The sequence below is a fragment of the Tuber melanosporum genome (assembly GCF_000151645.1).
Source record: "Tuber melanosporum whole genome shotgun sequence assembly, scaffold_44, strain Mel28".
NCBI lineage: Eukaryota > Fungi > Ascomycota > Pezizomycetes > Pezizales > Tuberaceae > Tuber > Tuber melanosporum.
The window spans coordinates 137372-152602 of record NW_003299089.1 but is presented as its reverse complement, the minus strand read 5'-3'; the positions used below and the strand labels follow the sequence as shown (position 1 = coordinate 152602).

Genomic DNA, 15231 nt, shown 5'->3' with positions numbered 1-15231 from the left:
CAGGCTTGGGGAGGTACTCCTTGATAAACGGTGACTTACCGAGAGCCATCGATTTTTCCATCACTTCCTCGATATCCCTCTTGAGCGATTCCATCGACTCCTTCATTTCTTCACCAGATGTCGCTGACAGCCCAGAAGCCACAGGAACCCCTGAAATCCCGGAAAGACCCTCAAATTGAGCCTTCAGCGCTTCAATAGTCTCTTTTATATCAAGGCCTTCGACCTGGAGCTTCAAGGCTTCAAGTGCATCACCAGATTTCCCCAATAACGTCTCCACCTCTCTCTTCAACTCTTCCATGGCGCTCGTAATTTCCGTCGAGGAAGAAGCATCCAATTTCTCCGCTAAAACATCCACCCCTTTCCTCAACTCCTCGATTGACTCTACCACACTGCCATCAGACCCTTTGTGTTCCAAACCCTCGGTTTGCATCTTCAGTTCCTCCACGATTTCGGTTACTACACCACCCTTGGAGCTTTCTGCCAATGCCCCAATCTGAACCCTCAGGCCATCGATGGCTTCCATGACAGTAACATTGGGCACCGCAATCCTGGTTTCAAAAAGTTCCCCAAGCTCGGTTTTGAATCCCTGTAGTACAGTCCGAATTCGCTCTGCCGCTTCTGTGTTCTCGGCAGGAAGAGGCATCATCGATAATTGTAGTGTGTCACGAACATCGCGTTTCAATTCCTCGATCGCTTCTTTCACACTCTCTTCGGAATCGAAGGTCGAATTCGCAATGGCGGCTGCTAAGCTGTGTTGAACCATCTCACCAATCTCTGATTTGAGACCTTCAAGTACTCCCTCTATTCTTTCAGCAGAACGGGGTGGGAGTCCTTCGGTGTCGGTGGGCCTGGGGGCCACCATAGACATTGTTTTATCCATTAATTCACTCACCTCCCTCCGGAGCCCTTCGATGGCTTCCCTCACATCACTGGAGCTTTGCTCAGACGCCGGCGATTTAGCGAGAATGCTGGCAATGTCGTTTTTAATCTCAGCGAGGAGTTCTTTTGTCGCCTCGTCCGAGCCATATTGGGGAACAATCATAGATGCGGACTTTTCTACCATTCCAGCAAACTCCTTCCGAAGGTCCTCCAACAGCTCCTTGAGATTGCCTGAGTCAGAAGCTGCAACCAGGGACTTTTCCATGGCGCTTCCGATGTCCGCTCGGAGGCCCTCAATGGCTTCTTGAATTTTGTAGGTAGATTCTCCGGTTTGAGGCGTGCCAACAGCCATATTGATACTCTTCTCAACCATTTCGTGGACCTCCTTCTTGAGATCTTCGATGGCGCTCGTCATTTTTTCGGACACCTCCGGATTGGAAACCATAGACCTTTCAACTTCCGTATTTTTCTCAATTTGTCCAACCACCTCCTTCATCTCATCCAGAGCCTCCTTCACCACCCCTTCAAGGCTGGACGTTGAGTTGGAAGAAACGGCTTCTGATATTGACTGGCTCACTTCTCCTAGCTCAGCCTTAAGTTCGTCAACCGCTTTTTTCAATTTTTCGTCCGTTTCAACAGAGGAATCACTAAATAGAGCAATTGTGTTATCCATGGTTTTTGTGATCTCGAGAGCTAACGACTCGATTCGCGCCTTAATAGATTCTGCCTCAGGATATGATGTAGGGGGCGCCAACGCGGTTACTGACTTCTCCATCAACTCAGTGACCTCGGCTTTTAGTTGGTCGATTGAAGTCTGTATTTTCTCGGTGCCTCCAGCTTTATCAGTGATGACAGATTTCATGTCTGTAATGGCTGCGCTCGTTTGGTCGTTAGAAGTATTAAAGGATCGCTCAATTAGCTCTCCGAGGGTGCACTTTAGAGCTTCTATGGCCGCTTGGGTGGGGGCGGACTCCTTGAGTTTGGCAAGCCCTTTTGAGCTAGATTCACTTGTTGACAGGATTCGCTCAAGGAGGTCTTTGACTTCGGCCCTGAATGTTTCAATCGAAGTCACCGGATTCAAAGTATTGATGGCCTCAACGCTCTGCTCTGTAGCTCGTTGGAGTTCAGATTTGAGATCTGCAAGTGCTTCCTTAGAATCCGCAGCTGCGAAGGCAGCCAAGCTTCTCTGCGCCATTGCTCCCAGCTCACTCTTTAGCTCTTCTATGAGAGAGACGGGGTTAGAATTGTTTATGGCCTCAACAGCCTTCTCCGCAGACTCCTTCACGGCTTCCATATTCTTCTCCAGGAGCTCCTCAACCTCGCTCTGGAATTCTTCCACCACAGCCCTTACACCGACATCTTGCTTCCAGATCATCTCATCCCCATTGGTAAGCATTGTCTTCTGTAAATGTTTGTGGAGGAACATAAGCTCTTCGATTTTCCGGAGAGTTGCACCCTCAAACTCGGCGAGTCGGTCATTCCCACTACTAACCCCAGAACGCACCACTTCGAGGAGCTTGCGAGTTTCTCCCGTCTGGGAATGGGTATTTGAAACAGTGTTGCCGAGTTCTTGGAGAAATCTGCTGATGTTGAGCACGGTCTCGTGGGTATGAGTATTGGCGCTGTTCATGTCTTTATGGAAAACCTTGATCAAGGCGTTTATGGTGGAAAGAGTGATATCTGTGCGAGTTGTAGTTGACGCAATGTTAGCAAGAGCGGTGATAGCGGCTTCATTGTCCAAGTCAGGTGGGAGAGGAGGATTAGTCATGGTGAGTGCTGTAGATTGCAGACCTGGGGTGCTGTGTAGCCTGGATATTGCCTGTCTCTGTTCCGTAACCAGAATTTCGATCTCCTTCATCAGGTCCTTCAATGCTTCATGTGCCTCCTTGTCATGACCAGCCCACCGTTCTTTCCATTCATCGATGAGTTTCTGAACATCTCGAGCTGTCTCCTCGCCCGAATCCACGCCCTGCTTAATATGCTTTAAAACATTGAGAATCTCATTGCTCTCCACCGAGTCTCGTGTAGATTCTGCTCCTGTAGTATCTTGTGATGAAGGTGAGCGCTTAGTTGTAGATGAGCCGATGGAATTTGCCAAATCTTCCTTCACGCCATCCATCCTAGCTTTGATCTCTTCGAGCAAGGAGAGAACCCTTTCGTCTCCTCCTTTATCCTTCAGTTCTTCAAGGGAGGACAAGACGGCATCGATTCTAGAACCCCCCTCCTTGTCTCGAATTTCCTCTAAAAGGGAAATGACCTGCGCGTTTCCACCTTCCTCCTCCTTTTGCTTCAATTCCTCAAGTAAACTAATGATCCTCACATCACTTTCTCTCTCTTCCCTCTGATATAGAGTCTCTCGGATAATCTGAAGCATAGACACTATCTTCTCGTCCATATCACTATCCCTCTCCCTCCCAGGGATCACAAGCTCTTTCCCTTTGCTATAGTCTCGCTCCTTGAATTCCTCCAGCAAAGATAATATTTTTTCTTCGTTTTCCAGCCTATCTAACTGGGGCTTATTGAGGGTATCTTGGATATCTCTCAAGAGATCGATGACGCGGTCCTGTTCGTCTTTCGTGGACATTTCTCTCAAAACCCGCTCAAGAGTTGCCATTTCGAGACCAGATTTGTCGCCTCTGGCTCCAGGTGGGGTTGCGAAGTTATCACTCGCATAGCTTGAAGCTCGACTACTCGTAGAAGCGCCAGAAGTGATAAGCGGAAGCGAAGGATTAGTGAGTAACCTGTCACTCTCCAGACTATGGAGGTTATGGACGAGGTCCCGAAGGGATTGACGGATATCTTCATCTCTACTTTTAGTCGCCTCTTTGAGCGAGATGAGATCGGTAGCATTGTCTTTAGAGCGGCGAGAAAGATTTGCCATCTCCCTCTGAAGACTGTTGGCTATCGATGTAAGCCCGGAGAGCTGGGATGTGATCGTCTCAAGTTCCTGAAGCGAAAATTTAGGCCCATCATCCCTTCCTTTATCTCGGCTTCGTGATTCCCAGTCACCTTGCCCCCCGTCTCGATCACGAGGAAGAGGAGGAATGCTATAGTCTTTAAAATCTTTGAGGTCCTTAAGATCCTTGAACTCTTTAAAGCCTTTGAGGTCTTTAGTGGTAGCAAGTGCGCTGGAAGGAATTGCAGCCGACATTGATTCGTGAGATTTGAGGTTACGCAGCGGTGGAAGGAGATTTGGCAGGCGATCAAGGTCCAGTGAACCACGATAATCAGGCGGAGGGGCGGGCGTAGGCGCCTGTTCCCTAGCCGGAAAGCTAGTGCTACTCCCAAACAATTCCTTGGGTGTAGGTGTCCCGCTTTTGCTGGGCGAACTCGATCCTCCATTCAAGATGAGGTTACCCATCTCACGAACTGTTTGAGATGGTTGCATGGAATTCATCCGCCTATGAGAAGCCATCACTTGCTGTGCTCTGGTTGGCGATATATTTGGCCCCGAAGGGGATCCTTCTCGATGGGGTGGGGCCTGAGGCGCTCTGCGAGTTGGTGATATCTCTCTTGAGATTGGTGTTGGGGACGCTCTATCTGCCGCAATGAATGGGTTCTGCAGCGTCCCAACTGTGCGAGGCGAGTTCGGAGCCCCAGGGTGAGGATTTAGAGGAAGAGGCGGGGGGTGCCTAGTGGGGTCCGACGAGTCCCACCTATTTCCAGAATGCATGAGGATTAACGAATATAAGAAAGGCTTATTTTCAAGAGAAATGGTTGACACAAGGGATTTAGGGGAGAGTGGATACTAACATTGGCGGGATGTGGGTAAGAGCTTGGGAGTTGGGGGCAGATGAAGAGGATGAAGATGGAGTTTTGGGGGCAGCAGGTGCTGCAGGCGGCATATTTGTTTAATGTTGTTCTGTTTATTCCACCTAATTGTATCATAGAGCACCCACGTCAGTTAGCGGGATGATGCAAGGGATTAGCGTGAAATGGGGCCCAAAGGAATTGAAGCTCACGATGAAAGTAGTCTACCCTCCCTATGCAAAGGAAGGAAGCAAATATCTGGGGAGCAAGAAGAAAGGTAAATTATTGAAAGCAAGAGGAGTGATAGTGATGAGGGGAGACGGAGGAGACAAATAGAGAGACAGAAATTGGGATCGAGGGGAACAGGGGAGGTTATGTTTGCTTCGATGTAGTACTGATCCTGGCCTGATGAGCTGCAGTACAACAAACGTGTGCATAGGGCGAGAGAGAGCAAACAAGAATCAGTGCCCAATTAGTCGACCAACACACAGACTCAGCTGTTGAGCGGAGAATAAACACTAAACACCAGGCCTCTTGGGGATTGGGTCGTTGCTATGGAAACGATAACCTTGTGTCCATTACGTGTGGCTTGCGTGGGGTAAATCGTCACCAAAAGTAGGAAAGGTGGCGCAGAGCAATACCCGGCAAATATTTAATTTACCCTCGTGCTAGCAGAGGAGGAAAAAAAAGGGTTAGTTGCAACTGTGACTGCCCTGCCGCAATTCTCCCCACAAATCCAACCCATCGAATTTTAGTGCATCAGAAACTCGTCCAACGCCAAACTACGGAGACTACGGCAATAATCCACAACACCCCACGACAAATCCCCCTTTTCCTATTCTCTCACCGCGGTAGGCATACGAAATGAAGTGTACGTACAATCCTGCTGCTATTTTTTTTCGCCCCGGAAGCCTCCAGATGTCGTTCTGCTCAGTGGATACTTGTCGGGTTCTCCAGGGAAATTCCGGCTGCTCCCAAGAGGAGGGGAAACTCTAAATAAGTAATGGATTAGGGGGAGCGGTGGGGCACGTTCGAGATCTTGTGGATTATCTGGCTAGCTCGGGGTATGTCTGTCCAGCAGAACTGATATTTCGGTATTTCTTAGTCCTTAAAAACGGTAGAGTTGCTATCATCACCCGGGGCAGGTACGCCGGTAAGAAGGTGTGAAACCGAGATATCCTAATTTCTAAGGTCGTCTAAATGCTGATAAAAAATTCAGGTTGTCATTGTCAAGGGTTAGTCCGTGCGTTTTTCTCAATCCAACTCAGCAAGCTTCTAACCCTTGGAGAACCACAGTGATGGATGATGGCAGCAAGTCCCACCCCTTTGGTCATGCTCTCGTTGCTGGAATGGAGAGATACCCGTCCAAAGTCACCCGCTCGATGTCGAAGAAGAGAGCCGCCAAGCGCTCCAAGGTCAAGCCCTTCATCAAGATTATCAACTACAATCACCTTATGCCCACTCGCTACACCATTGATCTCGAGACCCTGAAGGGGGTCATTTCCCAGGACACCTTCAAGGAGCCTTCGCAGAGGGAAGAGGCTAAGAAGACCATTAAAAAGGCATTTGAGGAAAGGTACCAGAGTGGAAAGAACAAATGGTTCTTCACTCGTAAGTCATTCTGATCGAAACAGATCCCGGCATAGCGAAATTTTACTAATTTCATGTTGCACAGCTCTACGGTTTTAAGCGGTTTCTTTGCTCTCTCTTTTTTTCCTCTTCGTGACGGTTTCATGTTGATAAAAAAACAAATAAAATTATACTCCAGTTAAGGATGCCAATGGCTGGACATTTCTGTACCTGGGGGTAAATGGCTGATAAGGGTCGTATTCCCTTCAGACATAGCACGGCAGCCGTAGGGTTTCCGTTGGATGGCCCGTCAAATGTCCTAGTTTTATACTTGCGATTGCTTTGGCCAGAATGCTGTACAATTTCTACCAAATTTATTCATTCCTTCCTGGATTCTGATCCTATACTCGAGTAACGTACCCATAGCAGCCACCAATGCCGCACCTAAATATGGGGATAGTATGTTTTATCTATCGAACAAACCAGGACTGGTATGGGACAGTTATTTGTGCTACCATGCTGATACTACGGTACTATCAAAGAGCACCTCATACTACCGATATGTTATTCATTGCAAAGCAGACGGTATCCTCGAAACCTAGCTCTAAAGTCCATCGCTAGACGAGCACTGACCGAATACTGTAAGCGGACACCTGAGACTCCAACAATGTCAGAAGTGATGCCGGTGCCCCTAAGCGCTGGGGCTGAGAAGGGATCACCTAAACACACGCCAAACCCGAAGCCGTTCCATTTTTCCCCGAATAGGACTTTTAATATCCTATTCGAGTATCATATTCGCTCATCCCATTCCCTCCTTTCTTTCGACACTTCCTCTCAACACCGCCCTTTCTATCTCTCTCCTCTTCTTTTAATCACCTTATCACACCAACCTGTAGACCTGGCGTCCACAGTGTAATTCCTCTTCTTCCTCTCCTAACATACAATCGCATACTTTCATTCAATAATCCTTAATAGGCATACGTACAGTACTCCACATTAAGATGTCAAATCCACCAAGCTTAAGCTCCTTCCAAAGCGATAAACCGCTTCTAGATCATCTAACCAGTAATTCCTCCTCTCCAACCAATAATCCCCCCCTCGCCCTCTCGGGGAAGAAAAAAAAAAAGACCATGCAACTAACAAGGGCCAGTCGACCTCATCTTCGCGATCCTCAACCATACCTTCCTCAACCCGATTTTTGCCTGGTTAATCCCTCTAACCTACCGTGCTCAAACCTTCCAATACCACCATCCACCGCTCTACTTATCCGCCGCCTACGCTGCCTTTGTAACGGTTCTGTGGATAGCGAAGCAGGTCAACCGCCGTCTGGCCTATGGCACCAAACGCGAGTTCGACTGGATGGAGGAAGTGGTAGTCATCACCGGCGGTGCCAGCGGCCTGGGGCTCCTGATCGCAGAGGTGTACGGTATGAGGGGCGTTACAGTTGCGGTGCTCGACGTGAGAGAGCCGGAAGGCGGCGAAGCGCGGAATGTAGATTTTTATAAATGCGATGTTGGCGACAGGAAGCAGGTTGAGGCTGTTGCTAAGGAAATCGAGAGGGACTTGGGGGCGCCCACTGTGCTGATAAATAACGCCGCGATTGTCAACGGAAAAAGGGTTTTGGAACTTTCGGCGGAGGAAATTGAGACGTATGTCCCCCCATCTATCTTTCCCTGTTTTAAGAAGCTAGCGGTCAATGGTGGTGTATGGTACAACTAACTAACGCGTTGCCAACACCCAGAAATTTCAAAACGAACCTCCTCTCATCGTTCTACACAATCAAGCAATTCCTCCCGGGCATGCTAAAATTAAACCGCGGCTCGATCATCACAATCTCATCCGTCCTCTCCTCAATCGCCCCAGCCCAGCTCTCAGACTATGCCGCTTCCAAGGCAGCCCTAAAATCACTTCACTCCTCCCTCACCGCTGAACTCGCCGACCAACCAGGAATCAAGACGCTCCTGGTCACTCCCGGACAGCTCTCAACCCCCCTATTTTACGGCGTTAAGACTCCCAGTAATTTCTTCGCCCCCGTGTTGGAGCCCGTTGACGTTGCCAAGGAGATCATTGCTGCGATCGATGGGGGGTTGGGTGGGCATATTTCCATGCCGGTATACTCGAGGTGGATTGGGGTCATGGAAGTTTTACCAGCCAGTGTTCAGAGGTTTTTAAGGTGGGCAAGTGGTGCGGATAGGGCAATGGCGGGGTTCAAGGGACGGAAGGTATTGGATCAGGAGGGGAATAAGACTTGGTAGGGTTTGTGGTATTGTCGTTTCGCCGCGAATCTTTGTTGTGGAATGGGTACCATTTTTCGGAGGGATGGCTGGGTCTCTTCAAGCCTGCAAAGTATGCTTTGCACCGAGGTTAGGCTCGGTTAAATAGATAGTGGAATGAATCAACTTTTCGTGGGCGAATCAATTTTACATCCGGGAGCACAATTATATCTGTAGGACAAAAAGATCAAAGCAATTACTTCCCCGATCGTCATCGACCGGTAAAGTGTCTATTCGTCTAACCACGATCCCTAATCCAGCATAGAAGCCTGGTTGGTATAGAGCACCTCAACCACATCCGATAGCTTTTTAATAGTCTCCAACGCAGCATCATAGCTCTTATCCCTCCCAACCTCGTCAAACACAATCAAGCAACCGCTCCCCTGGTCCAACACCCCGGAGAAGACCTTATCCAGGATCATCTGACTCAGCTTGGCTTCCACATGCGGAGTCCCGAGGCCAACCAACTTGGCAACGTGCTCGATCTCCACGCGCGAGAAGGGCTCAATGACCCTGACCAAGTTCTGTTCCAGGAGGGTATCATATAGCGCGGTGAAGTGAGATCTGATGAATGGGTCAGATCTCAACTCCTCCTTGAAGGTTTCAAGAGCCTTTTCGAACTCGGCCAAGGAGCGGTTCGAATGAGCTCTTGCTACCGCTTTCATAGCCTCGATATCGCGGCCGGCGTACTTTATAGCGAGCTTACCGGTCATTATCTGATGGACGTCATCGGTAAGATTCAACATGATCTTTGAAAGAAGCATGTATTTTAGCGCTGCAATGGCCTTCTTCGTCTCGTCCTGGGCCGAGTATCCATCCAGCGCTTCGATAAAGTACGAGAAGGCCGTGTTGTAGTCCTTGTCCTCAGCGTGGAGAATCCCAGATTGCATATCTAAACCGGCTTGCATGAGTGGAGGGCAGTAAACGGCATTGGCGGATGTGCGCGCGGAGGTCAAGGAAGCGCGAGATTTGGGGATGTTTCGGAGAGCATGGTAAGCCCGTGACTCCAGGAGCTGGACTTCTACCAAGACCATTTTGTCATCGAGGCGTTTTAGTTCTTTGAGGAGGGAGTTGATGAGTGAGAGGGCTTCGGTGTAGGAGTGTTTTTGTAGGTAGAGTCCTACCAGACGGGTTTCGAGGTTTTGACGGAGGAAAGAGCGCCTCTCTTGGATGGCCCACTCAATACAGGATTTTGTAACGGATATTTGGATGTCGAGGGTATCAGGAATAGTGGTAAAGAGGTCGATTAGCTGGCGGACTGGAAGTGGAAGTAGCCGTTAGCCGAGTTACAAGGTTAGAAGGGGGGGATAATGTCGTCCTTACCAATCTTTGCAGTCTTCGCCTTCGCAAATGAAGACATTATAGATCGGCTGGCCTTAATCAACTCTGCGAGCTCTCCCGTTCGTCTTCAAGCGATTAGCAATCCACTCAACCAGATTGAAATTCAAACCCGGATCCATCTGGTCCGCGCAACCCCCGCCATCCGTATCTCCAAAACTAACCTAGCATCCCTATAGATCCCACCCAACGCAACCAACACCAGTTCGTATTCCCTCAGCTCAGCATCGTTCATCCCCGGTGGCTTCGAAATCATCTCCTTATACATGGCTTCCGCCCTTGCAGGATCCCTCTTCTGAATTTCTTGAGCTTCCTCTAACCGACCCATGGCGAAGGATTTTCGATTTCGTTATCTGGGGAGCGTGAGGGGATGGATGAGGGATGAATGAATTTGGCGTGTTGAAGGATGGAGGTAGTTTGGTTGATGTTGGGTTGCTCTAGTTGACTTTTGGTGTTGGTGGTGGAGATTCGGCGCGAGAGCTGCCAAGACTGTCTTAGTAATCGTTCCAAGTCAATGAGAGGGGCAGTGGGAAAAGCCCTCTGCCCTGATGATGTCGTATGAGGAGTGAGGGGGAAATCTTTTGTATGATAATATTATGATAATAATATCATTCTCGTAGATTCTAAATTAGGTAAGCCTTGCTATGGGGTTCTGGGAAGTTCTCACAAGCAGCTATACGAATACGCTTGTTCCTTGTGAGAAGTTCTCGGCTATGGAGCATGACAGGACGCCCAGGACTCCGCCCTCGTTATGATAAAGGTATCATACTATCATAATACCAAATTGCCTGAGCAATGAGGAATGCCCATAGCCTGTTGGAACAGCTCGTATGATACCAAACATCCAGAAATTCAAAGCCACCAGCAGAACCTACAGAAGAGGAAACCAACCACAAGCCACTCGGACACCCCCCCCTCCTCCCTCAGGCGACCAAACATGAACAGCAAAGTTTCCAAAGGTAAAATTGATAAAATCTCGCAGCTGAGTACCGTACTCGTACCTACCGTACAACGATCCCTCGCCGCATAAATTCCATTATTATTCTCAAAAGCAAAAAGATACCCCACGGCAGGAGGAATAACCTACGGTATCTCTCGTAAAGATCAGCAAACAAAGATCGAATCCGGAGCAACCTATCCCCCATAGTAGTCCTACCAATCCAATCCACCCCTGCACTGAAAGATGTGGTATGCGGAAGCTTAATTAATATTATAATAACATTTAGCGCCTTACCCAAAGATGCTCGTCCGATCTTGCAACCCAGACACTCCTGAACTATACCTGTATCCTACCGGAACCTGCACCGCTGAACCCCCCCCCACCGCATATCTGTGAATAGGAAATCAATTCCAATGACATCAACCTCAAGGCCGTTGCTGAAACGCCCCCCCCCCCACTCAGTAGAACAACGGACAAAGAGGTGTCAGCGCCTTACATAAACTTGGTTGGCCGCACTATAGCCCGCCACCTGAAATCTACCTTGTCCGCCTTGAGTTCAGCAACAATGTGGTGGAAAGTCCTGTCTATGAGGGAGAGGGGGGAGCAGCAAGAAAAATGAAGCTCCGAAATCGCCAAATTTCAATGCTGATGGGATTACTTATAGTTTTTATCACCTTGCTGTAAATGAAATACTCGTACTTGTTTGTAATATCAAGTCAAACCGGTACGAAGAGCGTTTAATGGACACGGACAAACATGATATAGTCCGCTTTCCCACAATATCAGAGCAGCATTCATTACATAATCTTGCAGATATATTGAGTATCTCCCTTTCACCTTCCCCGCTATAACAAAACTCCCGCGTGGAGGAAGGGAGTAAATATTTCCAACCCACTTGGTGCAGCTTTTCTTTGTTTCAAGGGCGAGCAGGAAAAGATCTTAGTGAAATATGCATTTCACACTGATAATCCAAACCAACCGTACCCAATTTCTAACCGTGCCAAGGTTCCTGCCGATTATGTAACTGCACACAGTTCCAAAATCTTGCAGCACGTCTACGATGTGCCTATCAGCTGAACGTAACATCTCAGCTCAACGTAACAATCACCCCCATCACCGATTCCTACCTCTTATTGGCCCCACCACAACACCAGATCGATGTCTGAAAACTATACCAATGTGGAATTCAGAATCGGCAAAGCGTGTCAGAAGTTATCCGAAACTGCTAGGCCAAATATTGCTGCGATGGCACGGGAGTTTAATGTACCAGCAAGTCGCCTGAGTGCAAGGTGGAATGGACGGCAATCAAAATCTGAACGGCTACCATACAATAAACAACTCTCCGAAGCTGAGGAACTCTCAGTATGTATCTATTTAGAAAGATTAGATGTTATTGGCACCTCTGCCTGTGTTTCTATGGTTACAAGCTGTGCGAATTCAATTCTCAAGCACAATCATGATAGCCATAACCTTGGGACCACACCTCCAACAGTTAGATCTATGTGGACGGTAAGGTTTCTAAAAAGGCATCCGGAGTTCCACATTCGCAAACAGAAGAGCCTCGATCGGGACAGGAAGCAGGCTCATGATCCTAATAATTTATTGAACTGGTATCAGCGTTATAAATAATTGTGTGATGAGAAAGGTATACAAGATTGTGATCAATACAATTTTGATGAGACAGGATTCCGGATAGAAATCGGAAAGGACCAATAGATAGTTACATTAGATGTGGATCGCCAATCGTATCTTGCAAGTTCTAGTTCTCGGAAACTTGTTACCTCCTGTGAAGTGATAAGTGCAGATGGTTATGTTTTACCTCCGATGCTGATTTTACCGGGTGCCATTCATATAGAGGACTGGTCTACCAAAACAGACCTGGAGGATGATGTTCTTCTCTCAGTCTTGGAGACAGGATGCTCGCATGATGTTCTTGGGCTTGATTGGCTTCATCACTTTGAAAAGTTCTCTTCCCATCGACAGGTTGGTACTTACCGCTTGCTTGTTCTGGACGGGCACGGGTCACACTGTACTAGAGACTTTGTGGAATTTTGTGATGAGCATAACATCATTCCATTCTGTTTGCCCCCACATACGACGCACCTCCTATAGCCTCTTGACGTGGTGGTTTTTCAACCACTAAAGCACTATCATACCGAGGCTATTGACCAAGCGACACGAACCGGTTGCTCAGATTTCAATAAAATAGAATTTCTTTCCGCACTCACATTAATTCGGCAGCAAGCATTCAAGAAGTCAACGATCCTTTCTGCCTTTTGGAAAACAGGACTCGTTCCATTTAATCCTAATATTGTTCTAAGTCGCCTACAGGAATACCCTCGATACTCTCAGCCAACTCAAACAACCACCCCATCTCCACCACCAGAACAACTCCCGTCAACTCCACAGACAATCCGCTCTTTAAAGTGTCATGCTGTCACGAACGTGGCTTAACGAGGAAAGGGTTTTTACGTGACGCATAGTTAGGAGTCACAGGTACGTTGTTGTTTCACACATATGACTCATTAGGGTCATATGATTTGTTATGTGTGGGATTTGTGATGCTTTCGCACATGGCTCAAGTATGAGTCATGGGACATGCGCCTAACAAGTATGCCTTGTGAGTATGCCTTGTGGGTAAGCCTTACGCATATGATTTATGTTTTGCACATGACCTCATTATGAGGTCATGGGTTTCGTGCATATGACTCAGTCGAGTCATATAACTTGTTTATTGTGTTATGATTGGTTTATGAGTTTTGCACATGACCTCGTTATAAGGTCATGGGTTTTGAGCATGTGATCACTTTGGTCACATGATTAGTTTGTTATGATTTGGTTTCGCACATGTGACCACTTTAGGTCACATGACTACGGGCGGGAAGAATACTATATAAGGAGGCCGATGCGGCCGAGGAAGATAGGTTCTTCACACTTTGTTCTAAGTACTTTTCCTACTTATTACTTTAACGAATATCAAATACCTTTACGATCGTTGTCGTTATTGCAACGTTATCATTACGCCAAGAAGTGCTCGTCACGAAGACGAGTTAGAGAAAGCTTACGATAGGCGTTTCTGATAGAAGACAAGGGTCTTGTACTATCGGTAACGTAGGCAGAGGCCTAGAGCTATCGTAAGACAAAGAAAGAAGCAGACAGAAAAGATAAGTATCGTTCCCCGTCGCCAAGAACTAACTATCTAAAAGGGGATTATTACACATGCAGACTTTCTTTGGAATGCAGATCCCTCCATGCCGAGCTTCAAACATTCTCTCAACACCTTTATAAAAGGAAGTCTTGCACAAGCACATCTCGCCGCACAGATACAGGATACCCTGCAACAGACACAGGCAGCCGAGCTTGCACGATCCAATCGACAGAATAGGTCATGAAGGTCAGTTCAAAAGGGAGGGATATTGTATGTAGGCCAAGCAAGAGCCATGGTGCACAAGAAGGAGGAGGACACTCTAGCTAAAAAAGTGCAACAGGCAGAGCGACTGGTAGAAAGATTGGAAAAAGAGGTATTTCGAGACTGGAAAAGGCAATTGAAACCAGTTCATAAGGAGCTTAAGCAGTTTGTTAGGAAACAAAATACCAAACTTAAACAATCAAAAAGGCGTGGGGTGGTATAAATGTAGTTTTTAGCTATCTACAATTTGAAATGTTGTGTTGAGCTGAGATGTTACGTTGAGCTGATAGGCACGTCGTAGACGTGCTGCAAGATTTTGGAACTGTGTGCAGTTACATAATCGGCAGGAACCTTGGCACGGTTACTGGCTATCACAAACCCCCGCTTACTTCGCGGTGTCCTCTGGTCCCGTCCGGTGGAGGTGGTCTGGACCTCTCTGATCCGGACGGATTGCAAAAGCACCTTCCACTCTTCTTCACCCCCAGTTTTAATCCAGGTGCTTCCGAAACAGCACGCGTAAAACGCCCCTCAGCTTCCGCGAAACCGGTTTAAGAATCCATCAATGGAAGGTCTTCTTATCGCTAACCGGAAAAATGGGCAGGTTTTGACAAGGATCTTCTAGTCTACAGCATCCTCCTCGATTAGCTTTAAAACCGATCTAAGAGTTATTACTTTTATGTATGTAATCTTTATAATATGGGTGCTTTGTTTTTTTCCCCTGGATCCCAAGGCTTTTTCTCTTATTGGGGGGGTTTTTGGGAAATAATTTGTTCTTGCCGATTCAGTTGCCGGATTAAATGTAGTCCCCTATGCCCGCTCGTGTAGTAAGCAATGTCAGTATGATACCATATTGGGCACAGTCTAGAGGTTTACAGTACTCGTATGTAAGCAACCCTTGTGTATTAGATGATAGTAGAGAGTGCGGGGGGTTGTATGATACCGTATGATACAGTACCTGTAGAACGCTCAAAGGGTACGGACTCGATTCTCGGATGATATTATCGGAGTCGCTACGAACATTGGACGCTTCTCACATAAGTTAAGTTACGAGCAACATCTTACCCGAATCCGTG

General features: G+C 47.6%; 4 protein-coding genes; 2 read left to right on the top strand and 2 right to left on the bottom strand.

Annotated features, from left to right (window-relative positions):
* Positions 1 to 4030, bottom strand: part of GSTUM_00008270001 (uncharacterized protein) — a gene marked incomplete at both ends in the record, with an annotated part of 4287 nt that extends 257 nt beyond the window's left edge. The window contains one exon of the mRNA XM_002839955.1: positions 1 to 4030. This exon is cut by the window's left edge and continues 257 nt beyond it. Within this exon, the coding sequence (XP_002840001.1) occupies positions 1 to 4030 (4030 nt within the window).
* A 1389-nt stretch (positions 4031 to 5419) lies between these two features.
* GSTUM_00008269001 (60S ribosomal protein L27) lies at positions 5420 to 6469 on the top strand. XM_002839954.2 has 4 exons: positions 5420 to 5500; positions 5735 to 5792; positions 5918 to 6240; positions 6305 to 6469. Exons 1-4 carry the CDS (start codon positions 5494 to 5496, stop codon positions 6316 to 6318), a joined length of 402 nt encoding a protein of 133 aa, XP_002840000.1. The 5' UTR covers positions 5420 to 5493; the 3' UTR covers positions 6319 to 6469.
* Positions 6470 to 7022: 553 nt separating this feature from the next.
* Positions 7023 to 8612, top strand: GSTUM_00008268001 (uncharacterized protein). XM_002839953.2 has 3 exons: positions 7023 to 7263; positions 7349 to 7847; positions 7940 to 8612. The coding sequence occupies exons 1-3, from the start codon at positions 7200 to 7202 to the stop codon at positions 8451 to 8453; spliced, it is 1077 nt and encodes a 358-aa protein (XP_002839999.1). The 5' UTR covers positions 7023 to 7199; the 3' UTR covers positions 8454 to 8612.
* A 55-nt stretch (positions 8613 to 8667) lies between these two features.
* On the bottom strand, positions 8668 to 10232 carry GSTUM_00008267001 (uncharacterized protein). XM_002839952.2 has 3 exons: positions 9974 to 10232; positions 9795 to 9877; positions 8668 to 9729 (listed from the first exon to the last, which is right to left on the bottom strand). The coding sequence occupies exons 1-3, from the start codon at positions 10135 to 10137 to the stop codon at positions 8723 to 8725; spliced, it is 1254 nt and encodes a 417-aa protein (XP_002839998.1). The 5' UTR covers positions 10138 to 10232; the 3' UTR covers positions 8668 to 8722.
* Positions 10233 to 15231: the final 4999 nt, after the last annotated feature.